The sequence below is a fragment of the Martes martes genome (genome assembly GCF_963455335.1).
Source record: "Martes martes genome assembly, chromosome: 10".
NCBI lineage: Eukaryota > Metazoa > Chordata > Mammalia > Carnivora > Mustelidae > Martes > Martes martes.
Genome location: NC_137898.1, coordinates 96,609,008 through 96,624,871, shown reverse-complemented (window position 1 = coordinate 96,624,871; position 15,864 = coordinate 96,609,008). Strand labels below are relative to the sequence as shown.

The 15,864-nt window shown below is 40.5% G+C and overlaps 2 protein-coding genes across 2 annotated transcripts in view; both read right to left on the bottom strand.

Annotated features, from left to right (window-relative positions):
- LOC308350370 (olfactory receptor 8B3-like) overlaps positions 1-15,864 on the bottom strand; it is a gene marked incomplete at both ends in the record, with an annotated part of 209,653 nt that overhangs the window by 148,802 nt on the left and 44,987 nt on the right. The window lies entirely within an intron of this gene.
- On the bottom strand, positions 514-1,446 carry LOC308350359 (olfactory receptor 8B3-like; the record flags this gene model as incomplete). Its single annotated transcript, XM_080815541.1, has 1 exon — positions 514-1,446. The coding sequence occupies one exon, from the start codon at positions 1,444-1,446 to the stop codon at positions 514-516; it is 933 nt and encodes a 310-aa protein (XP_080671667.1).

Below are 15,864 nucleotides of genomic sequence, written 5' to 3'. Positions count from 1 at the left end.
TCAATCCCAGGACCCCAAGATCATGACCTGAGCTAAAGGCAGATGCTTAACGGACCACCCATATACATATACTATTACCTTGATACATATTTTAATATCAAGCAGCAGACAAAAACATCCACAACAATAAAATGTCATCCTTCTGATACATATTCTAATACCAAGCGGCAGATAAAAAACACCCACAATAATAAAATGTCACCCTTCTAATTTAATACTTTAAAGAGCATTTCATGTTCCAGAGGAAAAAACAAGTTGATAATAAAAATGGGTGGAGAGAAAAGACAACACGTTTATTACTTAATGCTATTACTAAACAAACAAAAAGGTAGAGAAGATACTATAGTATTGGTGAGGAAAAGAGGAAGACCTACTTTAAAAATAAATTGTGAGACTCGAACTTCCTTGACCATATTAGGAGAAAATGCTAGGAAGATTGCCACGAAAGGAATTTTATTTTAAACACAGAATCCCATCGGGCAAAACTAACTCACAGATAGACACTGTTTCTGATTAATTCACTCTTCTACTCAGAGTTTTTCTCACAGCAAGTTTAATGTCCTTGTTTCTCAAGCTGTAAATGAAAGGGTTCATCATGGGAACTGCATTTGTATAAAAGACAGAGGAGATTTTCCCCTCATCCATAGACCCAGCAGAAGATGGCTTAAGATACATAAATGCACCTGATCCAAAGAAGAGAGAAACAGCAATTATGTGGGAACTGCACGTGCTGAAGGCTTTGGACCTGCCCTCAGTGGAACTGATGCGCAGGATGCTGGACAGGATGAAACCATAAGAGACAAAGATGGTGACACTGGGCACGATGATATTCATACCCACCACAATGAAAACCACCAGCTCATTCACATAGGTGCTGGTGCAGGAGAGCTGGAGTAGAGGGAGGATGTCACACAAATAATGGTTGATGGTGTTTGCGTCACAGAAGGTCAGTCTCAGCATACATCCTGTGTGAGCCGTGGCATCCAAAAATGACACCAAGTATGAACCAAGCATAAGGAAGGAGCACACTTTAGGGGACATGGCAACATTATATAAAAGTGGGTTACAGATGGCCACATAGCGATCATATGCCATTGATGTCAGCACATAAGCTTCAGAAATACCAAAACCACAGAAAAAGTAAAGCTGGGTCATGCAACCCCTGTAGGAGATAATATTCTTCTTTGATGTGAAGTTACTCAGCATTTTGGGTGTAAACACAGAAGAATAACAGAGGTCTATGAAGGACAAATTGAAGAGGAAAAAGTACATGGGAGTGTGCAGGTGTGAGTTCAGCAGGATGAGAGTTACCAAGCCCAAATTTCCCAACACAGTGACCACATACATGAGTAGAAACAGGAAGAACAGGGGGAGCTGGAGATCTGGTAAGTCTGTTAGCCCCATCAGAATGAATTCAGTCACAAAGGAAGCATTTTCAGGAGGCATTCTTCTCTAAAGGGATCTGTGAACACAGGAGAAAAAAGTTGCACAGAGAACAATTCAACATTTCCCACCATATCTCCTCTCAACAGAAGTTGGGTTTGTACTGGGAATATTTGAGACTACCCCAAACTGGACCCACAGAATCTGCTTTGTCATTATCATGAATCTAGTGACATGGACATTTTCTTATTAGAGGCTCTATAAGCTGTTAAACAAAGAGCATTAAAACTTGGCCTATAAAATGAAGGCCAATGCTTCCATATGCCAACAGGACTGCTGTCAAAACCAAAGATTAGGGAGAAGATTGGACCAGAAGGGAACTGCCTTCTCTCATTTCACTTCTTTGAACACATAACCCCTCCCCTAACCAGTCGAATGGAGGCAGCAACCCCACCAAACGGGTGCTGGCTTTCAGGGGGATTGGACTTCATGTGGTGGGAATGAACAACACTGTTTGAATCCAAAAATAAAGGACCAGAGTCTAGGAGAGTTCAAGTTCCTGCCCCACGTACAGAGTAAAAACAATGAATGTAGAAGAGTGAGAGTTCCATCAATGGAACTGGCCAATAAATTCCATCCTTGAAACCTAATAATGTTTCTAAACCTTCCTTTCTCCATCACTCTCCCCTAAACAAGACCTTCTACCAATTTCATGTGAGTCTGAGGACTGCAAAGAACTGGAAAGAATGACATTTTGATCCCTGGGCTTCCATCATAAAAGAAAGACATGAATAGGGGCACCTGGGTGGCTCAGTCAGTTGAGCCTCTGCCTTCAGCTCAGGTCATGATTCCAGGGTTCTGGAAAGAAACCCCACGACCAGCTCCCTGCTCAGCAAGGAGTTTGCTTCTCCCTCTCCCTCTGCTCCTGCTCTCTCACAAACTGCTTCTCTCAAATAAATAAATAAATAAAATCTTTTAAAAAATAAAATGAAAGACATGAGCATAAATGGAATTCAGAAACTAACACTCCTTAGGCAAGAACACCTTGGTCCTTCCTTACCAGTATTACCCCTGTGGTCCTGAAAGGGCAATCTCTGTAGCTTTGCTCCCTTCGATTCTATGAGGACACAGGCCACACTTAATTTCTGATGAGCCCTGGAAATCCTTCTGAACCACAGACAATAATTTCTGATTATGAGTTCTCTTAAGCAGCAGACCAAAATAAACAGCCTTTATTATGATCATTTTGCACTTGGTAAATCACAGAAGACTTAAGGTGAGGCAATGATATAATGTCCTCAGTTATAAACAGGGCAGAAGCTTGTTCAGTCTCTTCCACAGGGAATGGTTTCTGGGGTAATAGGGTCTTGAGGGGATTATATTTTCACAGAGGACCACAATGGGTCTCTAGTTCCTTTGGAGCTCACAATTTTACTCAAGGTTACAGTCCACTGGAGGGATCAGACATCCCCCGAGAGGAGCCAAAATAAATTCCCATTTCCAGGTCAGCAAGATGGCAGAAGAACTTCCTACTCTCCATGAACACCCTGATTCAAAAATGTTTCACATACATATATTCCTGTTCTAAGAAATCCAGACAGTGGTTAAATAGTCCTGTTGCCAGGACTAATCTAATTAAACAACTAATCTAGTTAAACAACTAATCTAGACACATTCCCTAACATTTTAGGGAAATTCTAGATATCCTTTCTTTTATAAAAGTGATGCTTGCACAGCACCTTCAAAGTGGAACAATTTGAAGCCAGTTCCTGGCTTCTCCCTGGGGAGGGAAAGAATTGCACCATCTGTCCAATGCCCCAACTTTTAAAACATGTGCCTAGAAGACTGGTTTCTAGATAGTCTCTCTCAGAAAGCAGAGGGGAGGGGTGCCTGGGTGGCTCAGTGGGTTAAGCCTCTGCCTTCGGCTCGGGTCATGATCCCAGGGTCCTGGGATCAAGCCCCGCATCAGGCTCTCTGCTCAGCAGGGAGCCTGCTTTCTCCTCTCTCTCTGCCTGCCTCTCTGCCTACTTGTGATCTCTGTCTGTCAAGTAAATAAATGAAATCTTAAAAAAAAAAAAAAAGAAAGAAAGAAAGCAGAGGGGATATAGGACACAGCAAACTTCAGTTGCCCAGGGAGAGAGACAAAGAGATGGTGGTGTGGGCTGGAAGCCACCAGAGCTCCTTCCCTGGCTCAGCATAGAGGAAGTGATTGAAAAGCTCTTTTTTGCAGCTTCTTTCTGGTGAGGAAAAAAAAATGTGCACTATGCATCCAGCAAGCAATACAACTTACCTGTGAGCTGCCTGAGGAATTGGTTTCAGTCCTGCTTGTTTTAGAACACAGACACAGTCCAGCACACAATGGATGAAGACAGGGGTGGAGGGGGATCATGGGGAGAAGTGGGGGGGCACTGCAACTAATACCAAAGAAAGAGGGTTAGACTGCTCAAGATTGAGAGGTCTCCAAAATCTCTGGCCAGGCTTGTTGGTGGTACCTTCTCTAGTCCAAGTCCAGTCCATGAGTGTCAGGACAGATGGGTGTTTTGTCTAATGTGCAGACACCAATGTAGAGAATCAATGAAAATGAAGACAAGTTGAAAACTTTCCAAAAAGGAATAAGAGCAACCTCCACAAACTGACATTAACGAAATGAAAATATCTGATTTACCTGACAGAGAATTAAAATGACTGTCCTAAGATGCTCACTGGAGTCAGAGAACAATACACAAACCAAGAGAAAATTTCAACACAGAGACAGAAAACATAAAAGTATTAAACAGAAACCATGGAGCTGAGGAATACAATATCTGAACTAAAAAATTCAGCAGAGGGGCTCAAGAGCAAAGGAGATTGAACAAAAGAAAGGATCGGGAATTTGATTAAACATCTCTGTAGAATGAAGATATGGTCCATATATGCAATGGAGTATTATGCCTCCATCAGAAAGGATGAATACCCAACTTTTGTATCAACATGGACGGGACTGGAAGAGATTATGCTGAGTGAAGTAAGTCAAGCAGAGAGAGTCAATTATCATATGGTTTCACTTACTTGTGGAGCATAAGGAATAACACGGAGCACACTGGGACAAAGAAAGGAGACGGGAGTTGGGGGAAATAGGGGGAGGAGAAGAACAATGAGAGACTGTGGACTCTGAGAAAGAAACTGAGGGTTTTGGAGGGGAGGGGTTGGGGGGTTGGATGAGCCTGGTGGTGGGTATTAAGGAGGGCACGTATTGCATGGGGCACTGGGTGTGATACATAAATAATGAATCTTGGAACACTGAAAAGATAAAGTTAAAAAAATCTGGATAATTTGTGAAAATCAGATGGAAATAGTACAGAGCTAATTTGGGAACTATACTGATGATGAATCTAAGAATACCAGGTGTATTGGTGAAAATAGTTTGATGATACCTTTCTTGAAGTTCTGGATGATGATAATAAAGAGAGAAAGTGCCACAGCTATGGTTCAGTGATGACTTACACGAAGCATGTTTTAAGTAACCCAGATACATTATCTCATACAATCTTCTCAAATTCTTGGTTATCCTCAAGTTTAATCGATGTATACTTATTAAATAAAAATTGTATGTTTATAAAATGTAAAAAAAATCACTGTAAATTATTCTGACAGAAGGGCAAAATGAAAAAGAACAAAAAATACTGAAGAAATCCTGAAAGACTTATTGGATACTACCAAGTGAATCAATATCTGCATTTCAGCAACCCCAGCAGGAGAAGAGAGTTAGAAAGAACCAGAAAACCTACTCAAAGAGCAAAAGGCTGAAAAATTTCCAAATCACATCAACTTTCAACACTGTGACCAATTTATACAAAGTTAAAACCCAGAATAATTGCAGAATGAGTACACACATACACACACACGCACACACATGCACACACCCAGGGTCAACTGGTTATCCACTCTCCAGTTTAGTTAAATGAGCCAACATGACTTTCACCTTCAGACTCTGGTCTACACCAGTTTCAAGGAACAATGCTTATCTAGGCAGGTGAGATATAAAACCCTCTAACCCAATATTCTGGACTCAACGCAAATTTACTGACTGCTGAGTCACCTCTCAACTTGAATTATGCGTTTGGTATCTGGGTCTGTTTTAATCATTATGCTTTATACTAACTGGCGATTGAAGCAGTACTTTTTCTCTGCCTTAATATGTCCATCTTTTCTACATTCTCAAATTATAATCATCACACCATTGTCAAAAGTATGCCTAGGGAGGGTAGACGAGATGGCGGGGAAGTAGGAGGAGGCGCTGTTTCAACCTGTACCCTAAAGTGAGCTGATTACCTACTAAAGAACTCCGCTCACCCATGAAATCAGCCTGAGATCAGAATTATACACATCTGGATCTCTACGGGGGCAGAAGACGCCAGTGGGCAGGTAAAACGGAGTGGGAATGTCAGACTGATATCAGAAGAGAAACAAAAGGGGGAGGGAGACACCAGAGGCGACCGATTGGAAAGTAATACCCCAATACGAGAGTGCCCTGCATCTGGGGACCATCATTAACTTGGAGTCTGGTTGAAAGCACTCAAAAAGAGCAAAGGATCGCAGGGGGAAATCAGGGCGGTTAGGGACAGGGGCTTAAGTCCCCGGACCCAGGACAGCCACCCCTGGCGCTAAGCCAGAGAGAGTGTGGCAGAGAAACCAGGTCTTGGTCCCTGAGCTGCCAGCATGCCTGAGAACGCGTGGGGTCCGTGAGGGACTGGGACCCTCACCAGCCAGCAGATATCAGCAGATATGCGCCATACTATCAGAGCCTGAGACGTGTGCGCCCCATACCCTCCCCTGAGAGAGGTGCACGCAGGCACCAGGGAGGTGCTCTCAGACCCGGAAAGAGCAGGCACTCCCAGCCCAGGCCAGTGGGAAAATCTCAGCGTGCAATCACTGCTTGGAGCCTCTCTGGCAGTCTGGAGCTGCCCAGACAGCTGCCGCTGGTTTTGGGTACAAGCAGGGGTTCCTGTGTCCCCAGGGACCGCGACTCAGAACCTGCTCTGCCAGTGGCCGAGGGGGAACTTAATGTGCTCTGGAGACCCAGAGGGGAACAGACTGAGGCTTCTCTCTGAGAGGGAGGTCGGGGTGCAGTTTGCTTTCCTCTAAATCTCCAAAAACCATCAAAAGCTGTCAAGGCGAGAGAAAAGAAAGGAACAAACATAAAAACCTCCAGAGAACAAAAGGTTGAAAAACCTGTTTCCTCAGAGCCCACCCCCTTGAGGGGGGCAGGAGGACTTAACTCAGGGAACACTGTCTGAAAACCCACACGGAAGGCCCCTCCCCCAGAAAACCAACCAAGAAAAAAAAAAAAAGGAAAAAAAAAAAGACAACAAGAGAACAACCACCACTACTTCATAGATACTTTTTTTTTTTTTTTTTAAAGATTTTATTTATTTATTTGACAGAGAGAGATCACAAGTAGACAGAGAGGCAGGCAGAGAGAGAGGAGGAAGCAGGCTCCCTGCTGAGCAGAGAGCCCGATGTGGGGCTCGATCCCAGGACCCTGAGATCATGACCTGAGCCGAAGGCAGCAGCTTAACCCACTGAGCCACCCAGGCGCCCCCATAGATACTTTTGTTTCTGATTCGTTCTCACTATTCTGGCTCTTTTTTTTTTTTTTTTTTTTTTTTTTTTACAGATAGTTTTTTTTTTAACATTATTTTTTAGATTTTTTTATTTATTTGACAGACAGAGATCACAAGTAGGCAGAGAGGAAGGCAGAGAGAGAGAGGAGGAAGCAGGCTCCCCGCTGAGCAGAGAGCCCGATGTGGGGCTCGATCCCAGGACCCTGAGATCATGACCTGAGCCAAAGGCAGAGGCTTTAACCCACCGAGCCACCCAGGTGCCCCTTACAGATAGTTTTTTAACCTACTTACCCTCACAGTGAGATGTCCAGTACATCAAATTCCATAATAACCTTTTAACCTGAACTTTTTGATACATATACCTGTGTTTTTCTTTTGCTTTTCTATTTTTAAATTTTTTTTCAATTTTAGTTTACTTTAGTTTATTCTTTTTTTAATTTTTATTTTTTAATACTCATATAAAGTTAAACGTCAAGGTAATCCCCTTTCCCCAACCAATGCTACCCCTATAGGTAAACCAATTTTTAATCCCCCTTTATCTTAGGAAAGTTGAGTCTTTTAACAAAGATATCAAGATACATTCAGGAAGAACCAAAATAACCTTCCTCGCCCACACTGAGAATGTATAACCACTCTCCTATCTTTTTCTTCCTCCAGTGTTTCTGAGTAGTTGTATTTATCCTGATAGTATATAAATCTTATACTTGGGGTTCTTTTTGACGGGTTCTTCTTTTTTTTTTTTTTTTGCTTTTATTATATATATATATATATATATATATATTTCTCTTGTCATATGCCTTTATCAGTCTTTTTGTTTGTCTGGTTTGGTTTGTATACTTCATAAATCTTACTTGGGGCCCATTTGGGCTGAGTCTTCTCTTTCATCTTCCCCTTTTTTCCTGTCTCTCTCTCTCTTTTTCTTTTTATTTTCTTTTCTCTCATTTGGGTGAGGAATCCTGATTGCTCAGAAGCATTCCAGGATGCACCTTGACTGCACCATGGTAGGTATATCCAGCTACATCCGTTCAGCCATCTCTCACCAAAATGACTAGGAGGAGGAATGCCCAACAGAAGAAAAATACAGAGGATGGGCCTTCTCCAACATAGCTAATGGCTATCAACATAGACAATATGTCAGAAAGAGAATTCAGGTTAACAATTATCCAGGCAACAGCTAGGTTGGAGAAAGCCATGGATGACCAAACGGAGTTGATTAGGGAAGAACTGAAAGCCATCAGGGATGATGTTCACAATGTTAGGGCAGAACTGAAAGCCACCAGGGATGATGTTCACAATGTTAGGGCAGAACTGAAAGCCACCAGGGATGATGTTCACAATGCTCTCAATGAGTTCCAATATAATCTAAATTCTCTAAAAGCTAGGGTAACTGAGACAGAAGATAGAATTAGTGATCTGGAGGACAAACAGATAGAGAGAAAGGATCAGGAGGAAGCCTGGAACAAACAGCTTAGAAGCCACGAAAACAGAATCAGGGAAATAAATGATGCCATGAAACGTTCCAACGTCAGAATTATTGGAATCCCTGAAGGGGAGGAGAAAGAAAGAATTCTAGAAGATATAGTGGAACAAATTCTTCATGAAAATTTTCCCAATCTCGCGAATGGAACGAGCGTTCATGTACTAGAGGCAGAACGGTCTCCCCTCAAGATTATAGGTTCCAAAAAAAATCAAGGCATATTATAGTAAAATTGAGAAATCATAATTGTAGATACAATCTCTTGAAAGCCGCTAGGACAAAGAGGCTCCTTACATACAGAGGAAAGCCCATCAGAATAACGTCAGATCTGTCCACAGAAACCTGGAAAGCCAGAAAGGGCTGGCAAGACATATTCAGGGTACTAAATGAGAAGAACATGCAAAGAACACTTTATCCAGCAAGACTGACATTCAAAATAGATGGAGAGATAAAGAGTTTCCAAGACCGGCAATGCTTAAAAGAGTAGCGACCACCAAGCTGACACTCCAGGAAATATTAAGGGGGGTTCTATAAAAGAGGAAAAATCCTAAGAATAGCATTGAACAGAAATATAGAGACAATCTACAGAAAGAAAGACTTCAAAGGTAAGACGATGTCAATAAAAACCAATACCAAAAGACTGAGATTATTCCCTGTATATTCTCAGATCACAATGCTTTGAAACTGGAGCTCAATCACAGGGAAAAGTTCAGAAGGAACTCAAACACCTGGAAGCTAAAGACCACCTTGCTTAAGAATGCTTGGATCAACCAGGAGATCAAAGAAGAACTTAAACAATTCATGGAAACCAATGAGAATGAAGACACCTTGATCCAAAACCTATGGGATACAGCAAAGGCAGTCCCAAGGGGGAAATATATAGCCATCCAAGCCTCCCTCAAAAAAAGTTGAAAAATCCAGAATACACCAGCTGTCTCTACACCTTAAAGAACTAGAGAATCAACAACAAATCAAACCAACTCCACACAAAAGGAGGGATTAGAGCAGAGATCAATGAGGTAGAAACTAGAGATACAGTAGAACGTATCAATGAAACTAGAAGCTGGTTTTTTGAAAGAATCAATAAGATTGATAAACAATTTGGCCACACTAATCCAAAAGAAAAGAGAGAAAGCCCAAATTAATAAAATTATGAATGAAAAGGGAGAGATCACAACTAACACCAAGGAAGTAGAAACAATCATCAGAAGTTATTATCAACAGTTATATGCCAATAAGCTAAGCAACCTAGATGAAATGGATGCATTCCTGGAAAACTATAAACTCCCAAAATTGAACCAGGAAGAAATTGACAACCTGAATAGACCGATATCTAGTAATGAGATTGAAGCAGTGATCAAAAACCTCCCAAAAAACAAGAGCCCAGGACCTGACAGATTCCCTGGAGAATTCTACCAAACTTTCAAAGAAGAAATAACACCAATTCTCTTGAAGCTGTTTCAAAAAATTGAAGCGGAAGGAAAACTTCCAGACTCTTTTTATGAAGCCAGCATTACCCTGATTCCCAATCCAGGCAAAGACCCCACCAAAAAGGAGAATTTCAGACCAATATCCCTGATGAATATTGATGCTAAAATTCTCAACAAGATCCTAGCAAACAGGATCCAACAGCACATTAAAAAGATTATCCACCATGACCAGGTGGGATTCATCCCTGGGTTACAAGGATGGTTCAACATTTGCAAATCAATCAATGTGATAGAACAAATCAATAAGAGAAGAGAGAAGGCCACATGGTCTTCTCAATTGATGCAGAAAAAGCATTTGACAAAATCCAGCATCCGTTCCTGATTAAAACGCTTCAAAGTATAGGGATAGAGGGAACGTTCCTGAACTTCATCAAATCTATCTACGAAAGACCCACAGCAAATATCATCCTCAGTGGGAAAAAGCTTGCAGCCTTCCCGTTGAGATCAGGAACACGACAAGGATGCCCACTCTCACCACTCTTGTTCAACATAGTATTAGAAGTCCTAGCAACAGCAATCAGACTACAAAGAGAAATAAAAGGTATCCCAATTGGCAATGAAGAAGTTAAACTCTCTTTCTTCGCAGATGACATTCTTTATATGGAAAACCAAAAGACTCCACCCCCAAACTACTAGAACTCATACAGTAATTCAGTAACATGGCAGGATACAAAGTCAATATACAGAAATCAGTGGCTTTCCTATACACTAACAATGAAAATACAAAAAGGGAAATTAGAGAATCAATTCCATTTACTATAGCACCAAGAACCATAAGATACCTCAGAATAAACCTAACCAAAGAGGTTAAGGATCTGTACTTGAGGAACTACAGAACACTCATGAAAGAAACTGAAGACACAAAAAGATGGAAGACCATTCCATGCTCTTGGATCAGAAGAATAAACATTGTCAAAATGTCTATACTGCCTAGAGCAATCTATACCTTTAATGCCATTCTGATCAAAATTCCACCAGTATTTTTCAAAGAGCTAGAGCAAATAATACTAAAATTTGTATGGAATCAGAAGAGACCCCGAATTGCTAAGGAAATGTTGAAAAACAAAAGTAAAACTGGCGGCATCATGTTACCTGATTTCAAGCTTTACTACAAAGCTGTGATCACCAAGACAGCATGGTACTGAGATAAAAACAGAAACATCGACCAGTGGAACAGATTAGAGAGTCCAGATATGGACCCTCAACTCTATGGTCAAATAATCTTCGACAAAACAGGAAAAAACATCCAGTGGAAAAAAGACAGTCTCTTCAATAAATGGTGCTGGGAAAATTGGACAGCTACATGTAGAAGAAGGAAACTTGACCATTCTCTTACACCGTATACAAAGATAAACTCAAAGTGGATAAAAGACCTCAACATGAGACAGGAATCCATCAGAATCCTCGAGGAGAACATAGGCAGTAACCACTTTGATATCAGCCACAGCAACCTCTTTCAAGATATGTCTCCAAAGGCGGAGGAAACAAAAGCGAAAATGAACTTTTGGGACTTCATCAAGATCAAAAGCTTCTGCACAGCGAAGGAAACAGTCAACAAAACAAAGAGGCAACCCACGGAATGGGAGAAGATATTTGCAAATGACAGTACAGACAAAAGGTTGATATCCAGGATCTATAAAGAACTTCTCAAACTCAACACACACAAAACTGATAATCATATCAAAACATGGGCAGAAGATATGAACAGACACTTCTCCAATGAAGACATACAAATGGCTATCAGACACATGAAAAAATGTTCCTCATCACTAGCCATTAGGGAGATTAAAATTAAAACCACATCGAGATACCACCTTACACAAGTTAGAATGGCCAAAATTAGCAAAACAGGAAACAACATGTGCTGGAGAGGATGTGGAGAAAGGGGAACCCTCTTACACTGTTGGTGGGAATGCAAGTTGGTGCAGCCACTTTGGAGAACAGTGTGGAGATTCCTCAAGAAATTAAAAAGAGAGCTTCCCTATGACCCTGCAATTGCATTACTGGGTATTTACCCCAAAGATACAGATGTAGTGAAAAGAAGGGCCATCTGTACCCCAATGTTCATAGCAGTCATGGCCACGGTCGCCAAACTGTGGAAAGAACCAAGATGCCCTTCAACGGACGAATGGATAAGGAAGATGTGGTCCATATACACTATGGAGTATTATGCCTCCATCAGAAAGGATGAATACCCAACTTTTGTAGCAACATGGACGGGACTGGAAGAGATTATGCTGAGTGAAATAAGTCAGAGAGAGTCAAGTATCATATGGTTTCACTTATTTGTGGAGCACAACAAATAACATGGTGGACATGGGGAGATGGAGAGGAGAAGGGAGTTGAGAGAAATTGGAAGGGGAGGTGAACCATGAGAGACTATGGACACTGAAAAACAACCTGAGGGTTTTGAAGGGGTGGGGGTTGGGAGGTTGGGGGAATCAGGTGGTGGGTATTGGGGAGGGCACGTATTGCATGGAGCACTGGGTGTGGTGCAAAAACAATGAATACTGTTACACTGAAAAAAAAAATGAATACTGTTACACTGAAAAGAAATTTAAAAAAAAAGTATGCCTAAAGAAGTTCTTTAAGACTTTATCAAGAATATAGAAAGGGTTAAGAAAATGAAATTACATAATATGTAGGAGAACCATCTCCTCTTTACCTTAACCTAAAAATAATGACATACAACCTATAACAGACCTATACAATGGGGTTCTCTATGGACTTATTTCCTCCTGCAGAACCTGGTGAAAGTTCTTTATTGAGTGTAGTAAGAGCACTGTCTCTTCCCTAGGCTGGTTTACATTACTCCACACTACTCTAGTTCTGGTTTCTTCTGTGTGAGCCATTCTATTCTGTACTTGGAAGGCTGTTCCCTTCACCTGAGCCTTTCTTCTGAGTCTTGGATTATTGATTCCTTAAATATTTAATTTAAATCCAGGTAGAATCCAAGTTTTTCAGCCAAATTTATCATGATAGTTAGCATACATATGTACATCAAATTCTACAAAATATACACTTCGACCATTATTATAAACTGAACAGCTTACAATGAACCTGCAGACCTATAAACAGAGTATTCCGGGTCCCAGAGCCCTCTGTGTGCCCCTAGTCCTCCCATTCTCCACCACAATACTGATACAATCATGCCCCAGCTTTTGTTCACAGCTTCATCTCTTAAGTGGGCCCTCATGGTGTTCCATGTCCAGCCAGAAGGAGGATGAAGAGAACATGGAAATGATCATTATAGTCTACCCTGATGTGTTTCCACATATTGTGAAGGCCAATATAAAATAAGAATATACTCACACATTCTAAATTAGGCAACAGAGCTTCCAAATATGAAGTGGGAAAGATACTCTCTCGACAATTTGCTTAGATTAGCATGTTGCTTTCATTTGTGTTCTGAGACTTTTTAATCATGGAAACCATCTTCATGTTTCACGGATATTTAAAAATATAGTACATTAACAATAATAATAAAAATAGTAAGCTGTTATATGTAGAATCAAAACACCAAGTCCTAGCCTCAGCTCCACCAGTTACAAGCTGTAATCTGTGACAAACCATGAAAACATCTGAGCATCAGTTTCATCAATAAGGAAATGAAACTAAGCTTCTCTCTCCTCTTTATCTCACTTTATTTTCCCTTGAAATATAAGAACTGACAGACGTGACAGAGCAGAATAACTAAAACACATTAAGAGCAATTGTAACACCCTGCACATCTCTATATTAATATTTGAGTGGGCTAATTTAACTTTATGTCAGAGACAGAGGCTCCCTAGCCCCTTTGATGCCCCCACATTCTACTCACTGAGGAAGATGAGAGTCTTTCCCTCAGAAAGTAAAACTTCACACTGGATATGATTTTCATGTTTAAAGGTACATATTTTAGGGGCACCTCAGTGGCTCAGTGGGCTAAAGCCCCTGCCTTTGGCTCAGGTCATGATCCCAGAGTCCTGGGATCAAGCCCCACATCAGGCTCTCTGCTCAGTGGGGAGCCTGCTTCCCCCTCTCTCTCTGCCTGCCTCTCTGCCTACTTGTGATCTCTATTCAAATAAGTAAATAAATAATCTTAAAAAAATAAATATACATATTTTATATAACTAAGCCTTGCAGATAAACCGACTACTTCACCTGGTGATCAGCTGACAACACAATGACATGCCCCCAATGCAAAAAGAAAAACCAACTTATGCCAGACTCAGGGGAATATAGCATGTGTGCCTCCCAACATGGACACCAATCCAACAAAATCAATTTCAGAAGTAATTTTCATCATATAGAGTTGAAATTAGAATCTATCTACTCTGTTGTATTATGAAAACCTACATTTATATCATTCTCTTACTATGCCTTATTTATATTTGTGACATACACCCCAAAGCTGCACATTGCTAGGTACTCAGAGATGCAAAATGCTGTGTGTGTGTGTGTGTGTGTGTGTGTATGTGTGTACATATGTGTGTGCATGTGTATGTGTGTTACACTGAACAAGCAAATGATTAAAGCAATAACCACTTCCCTTCCTCAATTCAGTAAGTACATCCTGGTCAGCTCCTCTTCTCAGGAGTGGGTTCCATATCATGCAATCAATTTTGGGCAGTAATCTCATAAAATAAAACACTTAAAGATTGTGTGTGTGTGTGTGTGTGTGTGTGTGTGTGTGTGTGTGTTGAAGGAGGCAGTGTCAGACGGAGGAGTGGAGAATGAGGTTCAAAAAATTTAGGAGTTCAGCAATGAAAAGGAGTTTACATGAAACAAATTCAGAATGTAATCACCTTTGCTTCCGGTCCTGAAGTAGGAGGATCTTTTTTTTTTTTTTTAATTGACCAGAAAGTCCAAGCTTTCACACTGATTCAGAGACAGCTCTGTCCTAGGACAGGTACAGACGAATCCCATGATTTCCCTGCTTGACTCCTAGCTGGGACAATTTCAATAGATTCATACTTCCTCTCCTAACTTCTTTTATGGCCATTCACATAATACAAAAAAAGCAAAAACCATAGTGGGTATTCTATGTTGCGTGTATTACACACCTGACTTGGTTCTCCTTTTGAAAAAAGTCCCAAACATATACAGTGCTTAAATTACTAACCAGAAAGCTGTCAGTTGAGTTACTTTTTTGAAAACTTTATAAATCTTACCTTTATAAACTGTCTTTATAACTTTGTAACCATTTTAATGAACTTTTCCCCAAATAACGTGAAAACATGGAATTAAGTTCAAAAGCTTATTCTTTCTGCAATAAAAAAAATATATCATTTCTGGAAGTTTTTTCTGAAATTGAAGCAGATTGAACTTGAATTTTAAGGCTTCTCAAATGAAAGATTAGTGACCAGGGTTAACATATACTTTTAGGTACCTTAAATAGTGATAAAATAAATAACAAAGTGCATGTACCTTTGAGATGTTTATAAGGGTCCCTGAATAGCACAAACATTTTTTACATACTGACACACCTTTTTCAATAAGGAATACAATTTCATCCAAACAGAGCCTGGGGGTGGGTGTTAAGGAGGACATGTACTACATGGAGCACTGGGTGTGGTGCATAAATAATGAATCTTGGAACACTGAAAAGATAAAATTAAGTTTAAAAAAACAGACACTAAGTAAAAGAAAACAAAATTAAAAATTACAACAAAAGTCAATTATTTTGTATAAATACAACTGAAAATCACGCATGTTGATATGGAGGTCTGGGGATATGATGTGGCAGGTCATTTAAAAGAATAAGTCAAAAACTCTGTGATGACAGATCGTAACTACATTTTTCATGGTGAGCATTTTGTTGTGTATATAAATGTCAGATCACTATGTTGTACATGTGAAACTAATAGAATATATGAGAAAGTGGAGATGCAACGTGGGAGGTTTGGGGGGTAGGTAAAGAATAAATGAA